At 46.7% G+C, this 16910-nt stretch overlaps 1 protein-coding gene across 4 annotated transcripts in view; it reads left to right on the top strand.

Annotated features, from left to right (window-relative positions):
* Positions 1-16910, top strand: part of NAV2 (neuron navigator 2) — a 697375-nt gene that overhangs the window by 413238 nt on the left and 267227 nt on the right. The window contains exon 1 of one of the 4 annotated variants that reach the window (XM_087433095.1): positions 11962-12200. The exons of the other annotated variants lie outside the window; for them this stretch is intronic. Coding sequence (XP_087289221.1) covers positions 12102-12200 — 99 coding nt within the window. The 5' untranslated portion in view covers positions 11962-12101. Of the gene's footprint in view, positions 1-11961; positions 12201-16910 lie in introns of those variants that run through there. 4 annotated transcript variants of the gene reach the window in all.

Below are 16910 nucleotides of genomic sequence, written 5' to 3'. Positions count from 1 at the left end.
TTTTCAGATCTCTCCTTGCTTTTCAGTTTTTCTCACTTTTGTTGACAATTTTCCCACTGTCTTCAGACATCCCTGTAAGACCTGCTCTCCAGCCTCACCTCTCAGCCCTCTAGGAATTTGGGAGTTTGGTGAAGGGGGTTCAGCCTCCGTGACCTCTTCTATCTTTGGAATCTGTCCCTTGGCTATAAATACGGCTGTTGCTTAGTGCCAGTATTGATGGTATTTGCAGCTGTCCTCTGGGAGATGGACTCAGACGAATAACCCATTTTCAAGAGGACATGGCCATTAGGTGACAGCTATTTATGGTTCCTATTGACCAGGGCCAAACCTGAACTGTCACTGACATTAAAATTTCATGTGCCATGAAGCCGCCTCTCCTTATCAGGCTGTCTCTTTCCATTTGTTTGAAATATCTAATCTTGTTGATCTAGGTTCTTTAAAAAATGAGCTACGAAATCTTGAGGGACTCCTGTGTTCTGGCTGCTGGGGTTTTCCCTACGTACCTCTCATCCCCCAGCATCCCTCTAAACCAGGGCATTCACCTCCATTTCACAGAAGAGAACACTGAGGGTCAAAAGACTAAATGGCTTGCTCAGAGTCACCAGGTCAGTTGGTAAGTGACAGAGCCAGAATTCAAACTGACTTCTGCCTGGAATCAAAGCCTGGGTGATTTCCATGAAACCATGCGTATCTGATTTCTGAACTTAGAATGTCGCTATAGAGAGTTTTATTTATTTATTTTGTCCCCTGATAGTTCAGGCGCTTGGAGTTAAGTAGTTAATTGAACATGCAATTTTTAAAAGCTCCTTCATGCGGAATTTGCCTTAGTAGCCACAGTGCTCCATCTTTATAGAGTTTCTTTCCCATACCCTTATATGAAAATAAAGAAAGCCCTAAAATGTCAGGCGAGATCCCTTCTGGCTTTATAATCTAATGTATTCTGTGGATGGCTGAATTTTCCAGTGAACTTCTCATTGAAAAATATTCCTTTCCTGAATTCCGTTTCTCCATCAAAGGGATGTTACATGGTGTGTGATAACTATTTCTTAGCGGCCTTGACATTGAAGTTCTGTGTAGGAAATGATCCTGCATCGGTAACCTCCGCTGTCATCAGATCCCTTTCATCTCAAGGACCTGCATTTCTTCAGCTTAAACTGTGGAACATGATCAGGCCTGGGGCCAGGGAAAAGAACGTCTTGATCTCTACATTAATGTTGATTCTTAGAAGGAAGACGGTGCAGTGGTTAAGAACCTGGTCTTTGGAAGCAGAAGACCTCAGTCAGATGTCAGCCTTGCTTCTTGTTAGCTGCTGGGCCTTAGGCAAATAGCATCTCTGAATCTCAGTTCTCTTATCTTTAAAATGAAGATTCATTTCTGGAGAATGGATTTTAATATTCTCACATCATTTTTGTATGCTACTGTTATGTGAATACTTTGATAGAGTAGAAACCTTCCTCTGTAGGACGTACTTAATAACCGTGCTGCCCCACTCACCATAAAATATAGATTTTCTAAATAATTAAGAAGCAACTTAGTTGTTGATGAAATGCTCCTCCTTCCTCCTTTCAGAGATAATTACCCGTATGTCTATATGTTGAGCATGATCTAATAGTTCTTAACCCCGCCTGGGTATCAGAATCCTCTAGAGAACTTTGAAAAGAGAGGCAGATGTTTGGGTCATTCAAACCTAGTGAATCATACTCTTTGAGGGTAGGGCCTGGGCGTGTGTGTTTCTTAAAAGCCCCTCCAGGGGACTCTAGTGCAGCTGGAATTGAGACTACTCATACACCAGCTTATTGGGTAAGAGTGATGTGTGGGTTGTGGAAAGAGCCCACTGAGTATTTTCCTGCCATGGGATGAAGGCTTTCGCAGCCCATGGCCTTTCTGCTCACTCACGGACAGACCAATGGTCACAATAATTTGCAAAGATAGTCTCAAATGAGAAATTAGAATATTCCCCCTCCAAAACTAACCAAAGCTCCAAACTTGAATTCTGGTCAGGACCCTGCAGAGGGAGAGTGAAAGCAGTCAGCCCTCCTCCTCCACCCCAGGGAGCTATGCAGAGGAGAAAGATGCTTACTTGGATGGTGGCTTCCTGAGCTGGTTTCCTGCTCTGTTGAAAGCCGGGTCTTTCTTTCATGGCGCACTTCAAGGCCCCCTTCGTAGGACCCCAGATGAACCCCAGTGTGCACTCGCCCCAAGGAGACACTCAAATCCCTTGCCCCAGCAGTGGGGGCTGCAGGCCAATCCCAGCCTGTAATGGTCTTCACCAGTTGGTGACTCTACCGCTGAAACCATCAGCCGTGCCTTCTCTCTGTCGCTCTAGAGTCTCAGGGCATGAGTCAGGTTTCAGACCACAGCATCCCTAACTGTAGGAATATTCATCTCAGTCTCCCCAGTGACCCCACCGAAGCACCGGTCCCCCCGGTTTGAGTGGATGGGTAGAGGATGTGCTCATAGCACAGTGTTCTCCAAGGATACCCTCATTTCAAAAATCCTCTCTCCACACATGCATCGCTTTTTATATCCTCCATCTGAGGGAGCAGGACAAGTCTTGAAACTGGCTCTCCGATATTCCTTGGAAATCCTGCGTTCTGCACACGAGTCCCACGCTTGCTTTGGTGCCTCTGTTTAAGCCCATGCTTAGAAGCAGCCCACTCTGTCAGGCTGAGTTACCTGCATGGTGGCCAATGGTTTGGGCTGTCAGGTCAGGCAGGCTTAGTTTTGAGACCTTCAGCAAGTGTTTTAACCTCTCTGAACCTCAGATTCCTCAGGAGTAAGATGGGTGGAACTAGTCATAGAAACTAACTCTCAGATTGTGAGGATTAAATGTGACAAGTACATATGAAGGGCTTGGTGCCTGACACCTAGGAAGGGCTCTGTGGCACCCATTATCCAATTCAGTTCAGCTAAAACTCTAGCCATCTTAGCAGCCTTCTGTAAAACTTCATTCGCTAATGGACAGCCAGCTGGTGAGGGACCGTGTCATGTGTCACTGCTGGCTGCTCCACGGAGAAACGCTCCTCTGGTGCAGCCATTTCCTTGTCTAGAAGCCACCAGGGGAAGGTCTCATTGAGAACTGCTCACAACAGCAGCGTCACAAGAGCTAACTGAATTAAGCAAGTTATCAGGCAGTAGAGAATGCAGTTAGATTTGCATCTATGAAGCAGATGGCCAGGACAAGATGATTAAATTACTTTTATTATGTTTGGGAGAATTAATTTGTCACTTTATTATTTTTTCTTTTGTTTTTTTAAAAAAGAGAGAGATGTGATTTTGTTATCTCTGGCAAAAGTGATTTGTAGAAAGAGTTTATCCTTCTAATGGAAAACGAGTGGTGTGGTAGGACCTTGAAAAACCCTTGTCTTCTAATTATCTATTAATAGTCAGTACAATTATGTAGAACGTGACCAGGGAAACAGAAATGCTGCCACCTATTGTGGGTAACAGCTGGCTTATGTTTCCAAACATATGGAGGATTTTTTTTTTCTCTTAATAATCTTCAGACCATGGGCCATTGGTATTAAATTCATTTTGGAGACATTTTTACTCAACTGAAGTTCTTAGGATCTGGTGTTTTACATTATTAATTACAGAGTCTCACGTCACTTTTGATCTGGTTAAGTTGAGGGAACCTTTGATTCCTTCTTTTAAAGGTGAGGAAGAATCAAATGCAGGGTCTTTAAGAACAAATGGGATCTTTTGAGTTAGGGCTCAGGGCTGTTAAGTGGGAGATTCCCAACACTTATTCTTTGGGCACAAATAGTTCTTTCATGGCCCCTTTGAAAGGATCAAAGCGAGACCTGGAGTCTTGAATGGCTTCTTTTTTTTAAGTCCTTTTATCCCTAACAGTTACTAATGAGCATTCTAGGAAATTCACTCATGCAGGAAGCGTTTCTTGTACATAATAACTAGGGTATAAACTTTGTACATTATACCCATGTATGGTGTGTGTGTGTGTGTGTGTACAAGTGAACGGTGTTTCTGAAATTTTGTGATCTCAAATCTAACTTCAGGCAAGGCATTCTGCCCTTGAAATGGCTAAATCCATATGCTATCCATGGGTGTTCAAGAGTTCGGTTTTCAAACCTGGCTGCACACTATAGTCAATTGTGGAGCTCTGTTTTTTTATTATTATTTTTTTAACAGTTTTTATTTTAGAATAGATTTAAATTTACAGAAAAGTTGTGAAGATAGTACAGAGAGTTCCCATATAGCTCACATCCACTTTCCCCTATGGTTAACTTATATTACTGTGGTACTTTTGTCACAATTAATGAACCAATATTAAAACATCATCATGAACTAAAGTCCATACATTATTCAGATTTCCTTGGTTTTTATCTAATGTCCTGTGTCTGTTCCAGGATCTCATCCAGAACACCACGTTACATTTAGTTGTCGTGTCTGTTTAGATTTCTCTCAGCTGTGACAGTTTCTCAAACTTTCCTTGTTTTTGATGACCTTGACAGTTTTGAGGAGTACTAGTCAGGTATTTTGTAGAATGCGCCCTCCCCAGTTGAGATTTGTCTGATGCTTTTCTCATGATTAAACTGGGATTGTGGGTTTTCGAGAGGGAGATCAGAGAAGTAAAGTACCGTTTTCATCACGTCCTGTCAGGGGTCCCTGCTCTCAACATGACTTATCAATGTTGATGTTGACCTTGACTGTCGGGCTGAGGTAGCGTGTGTCAGGTTTCTCCTCTGTCAAGTTATTCTTTCCCCCCCTTTCCATACTGTTCTCTGTGCAGCCCACACTCAAGGGTTAGCAGTCCACGTTCTACTTCCTTGAGAACAGAATATCTACATAAATTATTTGGAATTCTTTATGCACGTGAGATTTTTGTATTCTCCCCATTTATTTATTCGATCATTTATTTATGGTAGTATGGACTCATGGGTATTTGTTTCATACTTTGGGCTTTAATCCAGTACTACTTTGTTGCTCAAATCGTTCTGGCTATGGCCATGGGGAGCTCTTTCAATTAACTCCTGTGTCCCTTTGACATACCTCATCAATGTGTGTTGGTGCAGGGAAACATCCTTACTTTCTGGCACTATAATAGGCTCCAGGCCCATCTTGAATGTTTCTTGTCCCAGTCCGAGAATCAGCAATTTCTCCAAGGAGCCCTGGTTCTTTATATTGGCAAATGGTATTAGAAACCAAGATAAGGGCACTGGATGTGCTTGTTGTTACTTGGGTGTTATTGTTTTTAGACTTTTTCAGTTGACAGGACACGGAAATAAATGTGTGTACACTAATCCATGTATATACACATATCTATAAATATTGTATCTAGATTAAGCTAAACATTAGTTTATACTGATATACTACGTAGATTAGTATATAGTTTATACTGATAAACTATACTATCATTTAGTTTATAGCTTTCTGCCATTGCTCGTCTGTAACCTCCCACTCCAACAGTCAGAAACCCCTGTGAAGCTTATTAAACACACTTGTGCCAGGGCCCCATGCCCTGAAGTTGATTTAGATGCCCACCTGGGGCCTGGGCATCTGTATTTTAATAAGCTCTAGACAGGTTGAATTCTCCCATTATAGGTTCTCTCTGTGCCGTGTACTCATCTTCATAGCATTTGCCACATTTGCCGTCTGACATCTTCTTCTTTTTTTTTTTTTTTGGTGAGGAAGATTCGCCCAGAGCTAATATCCATACCAGTTGTCCTCTACTTTGTATGTGGGATGCCTCCATAGCATGGCTGATGAGCAGAGTAGATCCACACCTGGAATCCGAACCCGAGCCGCCGAGGTGGAGCGTGCAGAACTTTAACCACTTGGCAACGGGGCCGGCCCCCTCTGACATCTTCTTATATTTTATTTGACATCCTTAGTTGATCAGTATCTGTTACTCCTTCAAGACGATAAGCTCCATATCTGTTGTGCTCATCATTCTATCTCCAGTAAGGGTACATAGCAGGCACTCAGTAAATATTTGTTGAATGAATGAATGAATGAAATTATATACAGCAATAATGAGGAGGAGGAAGAATTAAATACAATTTCTTGAACCCTTCCTACATGCCAAATGCCTTTTATGATGCTTTCAAAATATTGTCCAGTTCTGGGATTTGAGTCAGGTCTGTCTGACATCAGAATCCATGCCCTTTCTGTATGGAGTTCCTACTGTAGGAAGCCCCTTGTTCCCTGCTTTGCATGTAGCTGGAGCCCCTACTGTCCTGGATGGAGCTGTGTGGGTGGCCTAGAGGAGGTCAGAGGGGAAAATGGCAGCACCCACTTAGAGTCTCACCAAGGCCTCATTAGGAAATTGACTCCAATTTGGTTTGGGGAGAGGGGGTGTTTTTTTTTTCTGCCTTTTCATGCTCACAGTGAAGGTGACATTGATTTACAATTCAGTGGGTTGGAGCAGGGAAGGGAGGCTTCTATGGGTGGAAAAGATCAATTAAATGATTATCCCAGCTGTCACACACTAATGCCTTTTACTGAGTTTCAGAATCAGGAAGCAGAAGGCTACCGCATTTAGCCTTTTACAGGAAATCTAATTGCCAACTTTGCGATGCCAAGTTTTATTAGATTGGGAAGAGTCGATCTGAGCGGCTGGCACTTTCAGGCACTACAGAAAGCCTCCCACTGACCATCTGGGATACTAAATGCCCTCCCACTCTTCCTTTGGGGTGCTTTTGCTGAAGTTTTATGAATATAGCACTTCTGTAATTTAGATCTTTCTGTGATTTGTATCTTGGTTTTAAGAGGCTGAGACTTAAAAGTGTGGCAAGCAGTTAAAAAATGTTTATTGGATTCCTACTAAGTGCTAGGCACTGGGCTGGTGGCTGGGGATTCCAGCTGGGACCAAAACCACAGATTTCTGTTGTTTAGAGTCCTCTACCTGGAATGCTCTCCCCCGAGATCAGTGGGTCCCAAATGGTAGTGTGCATGAGAATCACCTGGAGAGCTGCTCAAACCTGGACTGCTGAGGCCACCCTCAGAGTGTCCGATTCAGCAGCTCTGGGCCGGGGCCTGAGAATCTGCATTTCTAACAAGTTCCCAGTTGATACTGAGGCTGCTGGTCTGAGAGAACCGCTGCCCTGAGTCTTTGCATGGTTGTCCCCTTCTTATCAGTTAGGTCTCCATTTAAATGTCATCTTCTGGGCCGGCCCCGTGGCTTGGCGGTTGAGAGCGCGCGCTCCGCTGCTGGCGGCCCAGGTTCGGATCCCGGGCGCTCACTGACGCACCGCTTCTCCGGCCATGCTGAGGCCGCGTCCCACATACAGCAACTAGAAGGATGTGCAACTATGACATACAACTATCTACTGGGGCTTTGGGGGAAAAAAATAAATAAATAAAATTAAAAAAAATAATGAAAAATAAACGTCATCTTCTTAGAGAGCCCACTCTTGATTTCCCTACCACAGTCTCCCTCCTCCCTTTGCCATTCATTCTCTGCTGCTTTTTCTTCACAGCATTTATCATCCTCTTAGCTTGCTCCTCAGTTTATAGCCGTTTTGCCTCTCTCCCACCCCTCATCCTCAATAGAATAAAGCCCCATGAGAGCACTTTCTTATTCCTTGTTGACTCCTCCAAGCCTAGAAGAGTACCTGCCACAGAGGGCATGCTCGATACATACTGGAATGAATGAAATAATTACAACTGTAATGAGTGTTATGAAGGAGAGCCTAGGATGCACGGGAGGGTAACAAGTTGACCTCAGGTGGGGCAAACACATGGCAGTGCATCCTGCACAGAGCAGTTTCTGGGCGTGTCCTTACTGCCTATTTCAGACATTGCCCACCGGCGTTTTGCCTGCAAGGTTATAGGCTGTGGGATTTGTTTGAAGATCACAGTAGGCCACTCTGGATTTGTTTAATTTTTCCATAGCCTTTCCATGGTCCTGTCCATGTTGAAAAAAGGCAATCTCAAGAGCAGCCCAGAATTTTGTCTGGCAGGCAGCCTTTGCTCAAAACTGGTTCCATGAGCTGCCGTGTCCCAGTGGCTGAGCTTGGCAGGAAGCAGAGCCTGAAACGGGCTGCTTCTCATGACCTTCCTCCCGATGTCCTCACTCACCCACTTGCTGAAATCTGGAATGCACAGCCATGTGCATGCCCAGGCAGCCTTTTCAGAACCTCTGCGAGGTTGAATGAAGGCTCACACTGTCTTCCTTTGCAGGAGTGAGACTTTAGGGTGGGAACATGCAGATTCCTCCTTCATCAGCCTTTCAGAGAAACGGAAGGGCAGACACTGTCGTTCCCCCCTTTGACAGAGGGAATGTCAGGCAAAAGACGAGACACGTGTAGGCACCAGACCACTAACAGCGCAGACAAAGGTTGTCAAAACCCCGCTGCAGAAGACGGAAGCTCTTCAGGTTTCTGCTCCTGTGTGGCCTCAGCAGCCACTGCTCTGTTCAAGTGAAGTTTGTGCAGCCGCTTGGCCTAGAGCTTCCTTGCCCAGCCATCACCAAGCGCCAAGCGCGGGCCAGAGGGGAGCCATCACCCAGGCTTGTTTGCCTGGGGCAGCCAAAGGAACCGTGATTTATTTCCCTCGAGTGTGTCATGAAAATATGGAGGGCGAGGAGAATTTGGTAGGGGAGATGGAGATGGAAGAATTGCAGGCATCTGGAGTTAGGGCTGAGGGCCAGAGGGCCGCCCAGCGGGCTGGGGTAACAGAAGCTGCCGCTATTCAGGAGGTGGCCTGTGTAAGAAAATCTGACCACAGCGGGAGCGTGACTTCAGCTAAAATTAACCTTCGAGGCTTCACACGCCTCCATAGTGCTTTGAACTAGACACCCCGAGAGGGTGCAGGCCGCCGACTGCCGGGGCCGCGGCTGTGGGCCCAACCATGCCTATAAGCATCAACTTGTGGGTTCCCGCCCGGGGCCAAAGTCGGGATTCCTGTGACCATTATAAAGTGGTAAGCAACCTGGAGGGACGCTGGCAGGGTCTCTGGCAAGAGATGATGCCATTTGTCCGAATTGGGCTTGTGTTCAGAGATGGTTCCAGTTTATTTTCTATGCTAGGTGGGATCACAAGGGCTCCAAGTGGGCTTTTCATCTGTGGGGACGCTTCCCTGAGCTAAACACCACCTCGTTGCTTTTTGCTTCCTGTGTCCTCACGGGGTGAGGACCCAGTGGTGTATTTTTAGAGCAGGTAGAGAGGATCTGTATGGAAGTTGTTGATGGCCTGAAAAAATACAGTCGCATAAACCGAAGGCAACGATCAGGAGGGTCGTGGATGCTAGCAGCTGTGGAAGATCTCAGGCTGTTTTCTGAAATGTGGCCTCAGCAGGTGCACATGGGGAGAAAGGCTGACCTCTGTTAAGGGTTTGAAGAGATATAAGGGGTACGCTAGAGGGCTTCACTGCAGAAAGGATGTGTGTGGGAGCAACCTGAAGTGATTTGCCGTCCTGTGAGGCCCAGGAAGGGCGCCGCTGACCTCTCCTGCCTCAGGCCGGGGCAGCCTGGCGGATCTTTCAAGCTGGAAGGCAGCTGCCTCCGTGGCTTTCCGCTTACCGTGGGGAATCCGTTTGGGAGATTGCAACACACAGCAAAAAGGCAAGATGCTCTTCTTTTCCTTTGTGCCTCCTTAACCTTCAGCAGGTCACGTAACCCTGGGCTCCTGGCAGCCCTGATGCTGGGGCAGAGCGGTGCTCTGGTTTGACGGTCTTCTGGAATGGTCACTGGGATGTGGTTTGCTTAGCCTGCAATAAACGATGTAGTTTGCCCTCCTTCTCCCAAAACTTCTCCCTGCCCCTCCCCCTAACCCAACTTCCTGGGCAACCTTAATGTTACAAGGTTTTATAAGGGCTTATTTTCTGGGGAAGAGTGTGCTTCTCTTATTTGCTTAATGATTACTGTGTATAACTGACCTTGGAATGATCAATTGTAAAATATTTAAGCCCCCGAGACATTTGCTGAGGGGAGCGGATATTCTCGATTGCCCTTGTCCGCAAGGATATGGATGGTGTAGGTACAAATGAGGTAGGAAAAAACTCCCTGCAGGAAGGTACCTTTTGATGCAGTTTTGAGGCCATTTTCCATGTGAGCCGCTCTGCTGAGCCCACTGAATATTGCACGTCCTCTCCTTGTCTCCATCCTCCGGGCACGTTGGCTCATTAGAGGTGGAGGGTTGCTGGGATGTGGGACGCTGATGTGTCTTTTCCTTTAGATGTTAACACCACCCAGGCCAAGCACGATTAATGGGGATGTCTTTGGGTTATTATTTTTTAGCTGCGGGATCTAGGCTCACTGCCCTGGGGAGGAGATTTCTTTTGAGGTAAGATGTTAAAAATAGACATTTCAGTAGGAGGAAGCTATGGTATGTGGTTCTGAGCTTCGATGAACACTTCTCACATGCTGTGTGGGGATTTCCATTTCCTGCTGAGCCTGGATGGATGGACACAGAATTCAAATTCCATTTTCGCAGGAAGCCAAGACTTCCTCCGGCTTGGTGCTAGAACTTCCTTCCCCTCACGGCCGTCCGATGGCCTGGCCTGGTCTTTGTAACTGCCGTGTGACACCTAGATGGTGAACTGAGGTAGGATACCTGGGCTGCGGTGCTGATGCTAATCTTCGTCCTGCTGAGCTCTCCTCCTCATCCGTGAAATGGGGGGAATGCAGCTGCCTCCTTTCCCCAGGGTTGTGGCGAGGCTCAGATTAGATCGTGTCTATGAAAGAGCTTCATAAGCTGTAAGCACTGCAGATGGGAGGCAGAGCGGGGCTGTTGTTAGTAGGACTTTATTCTCGAGATGACTCAATCGGGCCTTTCTTCTAGGACTTTGTAGAATAAATAGTATCTTTGTGCAGAATGTTTTGTGCTCTGGGCCAGGTTGTCCCCTGGGAGGGGAGACGCCCCTTCTTTCCTGGGTGCCAGCTTGGTATCTGGTAGTCTTCCTAGTAAAAGCCTATTATAAAAATACAAACACAAAAGCCCCAAGATTCCCCAGGGCCTGAGAGCTCTGACATCTGGGTTGGAGAGGGGCCCGGGGCACAACGGCCACTTCCACTGAGGCCACGTCTGTTGGCCGTGGAGTTGCTGAGAAGGAACGAGGCTCCTAAATGGGGAAGGAGCAGGACGGCATTTCCTAGGGCTGTGCCAGCCTCTACTGGGAACTGCCTGCCCTCCAGAGATTTTTAAAGCCTTTGCCACACAACTTTCCCACAAGTGGCACAGCAGTGTCTTTGCCAGGCCCTGTGTGCTCTGCCCAACGGGATGTAGCTCTCTGACCATTTATGAGGATGTCAGACCTCTGAGGTCCCCTTGGGCCCAAGGACTTTGAGCACCTGGACCTTCCTTAATGAGCAGTTACCCTTCCTTGAGTACCTATGCGCACATGCTCACAGGTGCTTCACACTTTTTCTCAATAATCCTTAGTATAAGTTTATGCACTAGGTACTGTTATCTCCATTTTACAGATGAGGAAACGGAGCTTGAGGAGTTCAGGTAACTTGCCTGGATCTGTATACCTTAAGAGGTGAAGCGAGGCTTTGACCCTAGATCTGACTTCACACTTGTAACCACTACACAGCATTTTCTCCTTGTCACTAACGTAAAATTCAGGGAAGTCGTGGAAGTTATCCCTTATGTGCCCACCCTAAACCTGCTTGGAAGACGGGGAGAACGAGGAGACGTGCTACCCCATTTACTTTCCAGGGCCCCTGAGCTCTTTCACCTCCCTCTTTCTCCAGGGGAATCCAGAGGATGACCCCGCCAACTCGCTTTTGCCCTGCCTGCAGTCACAGCGCCTCATGCAGGAAAGAGAACCGCCCCTACCCCCACGCTTGGGGTCCTGTCTGGGTCCGCCTCTCCCTGATCAATCAGGCTGCTGGTAATCTTCTCAAGAAACCTGACCCAGGGCAAATCCTTGAACTACCATCTACTACTCAGGTTTCCTGGGGGAGGAGCATCCTCAAATAATCACCAAGAGTGCACAGTTTGTCTTGGGTGTCGTGAATTTTAATAAGCAACGTACAGCTTATATGTACTCACCTGCAGTTGTCTGAATGGCCCTAAAAAGCCCAACCAAAACAAAAAATCCTTTTACCATTAAAAGAAGTCCTCTCAAACTTGCCGGAGTGATTGCATTTCCTCACATCAATCTCCTGACTTGAAGCTTTGGTGTTTCCACTGGAAATGCCAATGTTAATTGGGCATGGTGACTCACCTGGCCATCCCTGCCAGAGCTGCGGACCTGGGACGTGGCAAGCCCTGATGGAATGGAAGGAGGGTCAGGTGAGTTTTGGTCACCTGGGTCAGGCTGAGGCAGGGACAGGCCTGGTGCCAGTTGGGACACTGTGGGTGATGGAGTCAGTGTAGGGGCCAGGGAGAGGCTGGGCAACTTGAGGACCATAAATGTTTGGGAGACAAATGCCAAAACCCAGGAGGTTCGTGCAGGAGGAGGGATGAGGCAGCTGAGAGGGCCTTCCGCCAGCATTCCTTGAGCAAGTGCCGTAAGACAAGTACCCTGCCAGGTGCTGCAAGGAGCGTGCCGCCAGCTCAGCGTCTGCCCACTTGGCCCTGTGGGTCAACCTCGTCACTCTCTGAATGGGAAGTAACCTAACCGGGGCTCCTACTCACTCTCCTTTCCCTTCACCTACTGGGAAGCAGGACTTGGCACCTTGTGGCATTCCTAAGAGGGAGTCCACTTGCCCTAGAAAGCACCAGTGAGAATATAGATTTTATTGAGGATTTCAAAGTGGAGAGTTTAGATCATGTACAACTTCAATAAATGCCCTGTGACTTTGTCTCCAGGGCCTCCTCCTCCCCCGACACAAGCCTCCCTGCTCCTCAGATTTCCTGGCCCCAGTATCGCCCTGAAGTCTCTTTTTCTTATGCAGAGCATTTTAGCTAAGTCTCCACTCCCCTAAATTTGCATGCTCATACCCATTATTCTTCATTACAAAGAAACTTCCTCAGTGGGGATGATGAGGGGGGGAAATAAGTAACAATTCTTTTCCCTGTCTCACCTGTGTGTGCCAAGTGGCGTTTAACAATTGGCTTTCCAAGGAGAAAAGCCTGATGGGTAGGTAGCACTTGTTGATTTCCATGGTAAATCCTCCTACTGTGGCGATTTCAATCTACCAGAGACATCACTGAACACGGCATTGAAAAGAGATGTGCGGTAGGACACCGTTATATGCTATTTCCCTCATATGGATATAGTAGATGTAAATAACCTCAAGAGCATAAACAATAGTAAAATGTACTAAAATAATTAGGAAGTGGTGAGTTTTAAGTATTTATTACCACTGTTAAGAAATTTAACTGGGGCCGGCCCCGTGGCGTAGCGGTGAAGTGCGCGCGCTCCGCTGCTGGCGGCCCGGGTGCGCACCGATGCACCACTTGTCAGGCCATGCTGTGGCGGCGTCCCACATAAAGTGGAGGAAGATGGGCATGGATGTTAGATCAGGGGCAGTCTTCCTTGGCAAAAAGAGGAGGATTGGCATGGATGTTAGCTCAGGGCTGATCTTCCTCACACACACATACACACACAAAAATTTAACTGTAAGTTTATATAATTTAATTTTTTAAAAATATAATGCTATTTATATACAGTTCTAGAAAGCCCAAATGAATCTAATGGCATAAAGCAGATCGGTGTTAGCCTTGCAACAGCAGGAAAGTGAGGAATGGATTATGAAGGGCTACGAGGACATTCTTGGGGCTGGTAGAAATGTTTATCTTGATTGTAGTGATGGTTTCGTTGGTGAATATAGGTCAGAACTCATCAAGTTGTACATTTTAAATCTATGCAGGTCATTATGCCAATTACATCTCAGTAAAATTGGAAAATGAGTTTTAAATTAAATATTTCTTAGAATATTCTAAGTTCAGCTTTGTCATACAAAAGAGCTACATTTTTATTTGCTTCATTTTTTATTGCGGCCTCATGAATGATTTGCTTGTGTATTTATTTTTAGGTCCATAGAGTGCCATATATTTAGATTTGGGGATAACATAAAAGTAATTTAATTTCAATTGGCCTCACTTTCTTCAACTGTAAATTTAGGGTTGAATGAGATCACCGAAGGTTCTTCTGTCACTGGAATTCTGTAACTGTGACTGTGGATAAATTGGTGGTCTGGGATTCGGAATCACCTCATAAGAGAACACGGTAGAGAGATCAGGAATGTCTAATCATAGAGATCATATTAATCCCTTCAGAGAATATTTTGAATAATTTTAGATCAATCTGGTAATGCAGAGTTGGACAACTGGAAAACAACTGCCCGAAGATGAAAACCCAGTCTTTGGTATTTTATTCTTTTTGGTGCAATTGTAAATGGGATTGTTTTCTTAATTTCTCTTTCTGATATTTCTTTATAAATAATGGCTAACTAGCATGCAAATTTCCTGAAAGTTTATCAACTCTCCTGAGCCAGAACATGCCTGTTGTAGCTACCAGTATGTGTGTGTGTTGGGGGGGAGTATGTATATTTTTTTAAATAGCACTTGAATGGCTACTGTCGGGTGGGTCCTGCTGTTAAGCTGCAGGAAATTCTCTCACAGCAGAGTGTTACCTCTCAGGCCCTGTTCTGTGCCTTGTGCTGTGACTGGTCTAAAAGATACACAAGCCATCATCGTGCTTTCATGGACTTTGTGATCTAGGCAATGAAGGGGAACAGATTCCTTCATCCATCCGTCTGTCCATCCATCTCCCCATTTAATCATTCATCTGTCTTTTCTTCCACCTACCCATCCGTACGTCCATCCCTCTGAACATTCACCAGTCTGTCCATCCCTCCTTCCCTTCGTCTGTCCATTCGTTCTCCTTCCATCCTTCCATCCATTCACCCCCACCAGTAATTCAGTAGATGCTTGTTTATTGAGCCCCTGTAGTGAGTCAGCATTGTGCTAGTGTTTCAAAGATGTATAAAACTTGCACTCTGTTCTGGAGAAGCTCTTAATTGAGAGAGATGTGAATATGGTTATAACAGCCATGATAAAGGCATGAGCAAAGTCCTTTGAAGCCAAGAAGAATAAACAAATGATTCTGTGTTGGGAGTGAGAAAGTGAACGGCTTTACAGGGATTGACACTTGACTTGGGTTTTAAGACACCGAATAGGCGTTTGCCAGGTGGTGGGGTAGAGATGGCCCTGGTGGCAGAGAGGACATGTGGGCAAAGGCACAGGGGTTGGGGATCCTGGTGCACAGGGTTGTTGAATTGTAAGTGAGCTTGGATTTCAGAGAAAGGAGCGAGGCCTGGCAGTCAGGGTTGGTTTCTAGGAGAAGGGGACATCCTGCTAAGTGGAGGGACTGAAGGAAGACCTGCCAGACCAGAAAACCCACCAGCAGGGACTGAGGGTTAATGAGACACAGAGCCCATGGTGTGGGTGGTGGACCCAAGGGATTTGTGTGTTGGGGACACGGAGACAAGGCAGGAAAGGAAACGAACATTTTAGTCATCACAATAGATGTAATAGTCTTCACAATAGATAATAGATTATTGTCCCATTTCACAGATGTGGAAGCCGAGGCTCAGCGAATGATGATTTCCTGAGATCTCAAAGCCTTGGTTTACTCTGTGCTCAAACATATGCGGGTCCTTTAGATCTAATGTCTCACCCTATCCACCCAGCAACCTGTGAAGAGGAAACAGACTCAGAGAGGTTAAGCAAGCTGCCAGAGGTTGCCCAGGATGCCAGGGTCTTGGTTGGGCATGGTGGGGCCAAAAGTTCTGGGGGACCTGTGCGTAGAAAGCTAAGCCAGGGCACTTGAGCTGGATGGGAGTGACTGAGAGGCACAGTTGCTGGCATCCCTCTCCGTGCAGAGGAGGGGAGCTGTGGATTCGGAGGAACAGATGGAGGCTAATATGGAAAAGTTCAGTTCATAACCGGACTGGAGAGGGACCTATATTACTGCCCAGGTTGTCACTGGCCCCCCAGGTGTGGCCACCCTGCTAGGCAACTAGGAAAAGCTCTTGTGGGTTTGGGGGTATTTGCTGTCAAAAGGAGTATGCTCAGCAGCTGCCCTGGGCCTGCCGGGAATGGCCTGATTCCCACCACGGCCACGGAGGCAGCACTTAGAAGGAGAGAATGTCTGATTAGTCAGTGACTGATGAACACAGGGAGGGAGAGAAAATACTTGAGAAATTCTAACTGGGCTCTGACATTTGGTTTTCTTGGAGCCGCTAGACATCGTGGTTAGAGGTGTTCCAATCTCGCTGCTGAGGTTGGAGTGGGTGAGAGGAAGTCCTGCTGAGCGGGACCGATTTTGTTCTGAAGCAACAGTCATCATTCCAGTCTTCATCATTCATGGCCCTATTTGATTTTCCAGGGAGCCCTGGGTACACATTTGCTGTTGTGAGAGCTGAGGGCCAGGCCGCCTGGGTGAAATGGAGCGTCACCGTTATTAGCTGTGTGGCCCTGTGCACATTTCTGAACCTTTTAGAGCCTCTGTTTTCCAGTGTGTAAGATGGGGTTGATCGTTTATTCAACAGGTATTTAGTGAGTACCTACTATGTGCCAGGCACTGTACTAGAAGTTTGGGAAAATTTGGTGAATAAAACAGGTCAGAATTCCTGTCCTCCCAGAGCTGTCACTCCAGTGGGGCGAGACTGTAGATGAGATCACAGGTATAAAACACCCCACACACAGTAGGGCCTCAGCAGGAGCACGTACTCCCTCGTGTGTAGATGGTGGCCATCAGGTGAGCACATGCTTGGGAGAGCACTCTGTACCTTGTGACGGCAGTGCAGAGTGTGGCCTGTCTCAGGAGCACAGAGTGGCGGCCGGGGGGCTCCTAGGCATTGAAAGAGGGTTAGCCTGAGGGGTGGAGTCAGCAGGCACCTACATCTCATCCCGAAGATGTCCCCAGTCCCTCCCAGCGCCTTCCCCGCCTGGCTTATTTTTCTAAAGCACAGTTTCAAGACCTCGGGAGTTGCTGTGCACACCCACCTGCGGCTTGTTCGTGCTCCTGCCGGACAATGCCACCACTGTGTG

Source organism: Ceratotherium simum, chromosome 7, assembly GCF_057802395.1.
Source record: "Ceratotherium simum simum isolate JZ-2026a chromosome 7, ASM5780239v1, whole genome shotgun sequence".
NCBI lineage: Eukaryota > Metazoa > Chordata > Mammalia > Perissodactyla > Rhinocerotidae > Ceratotherium > Ceratotherium simum.
Note: the sequence above shows the minus strand (reverse complement) of the source record. Positions and strands in the feature narration are given on the sequence as shown.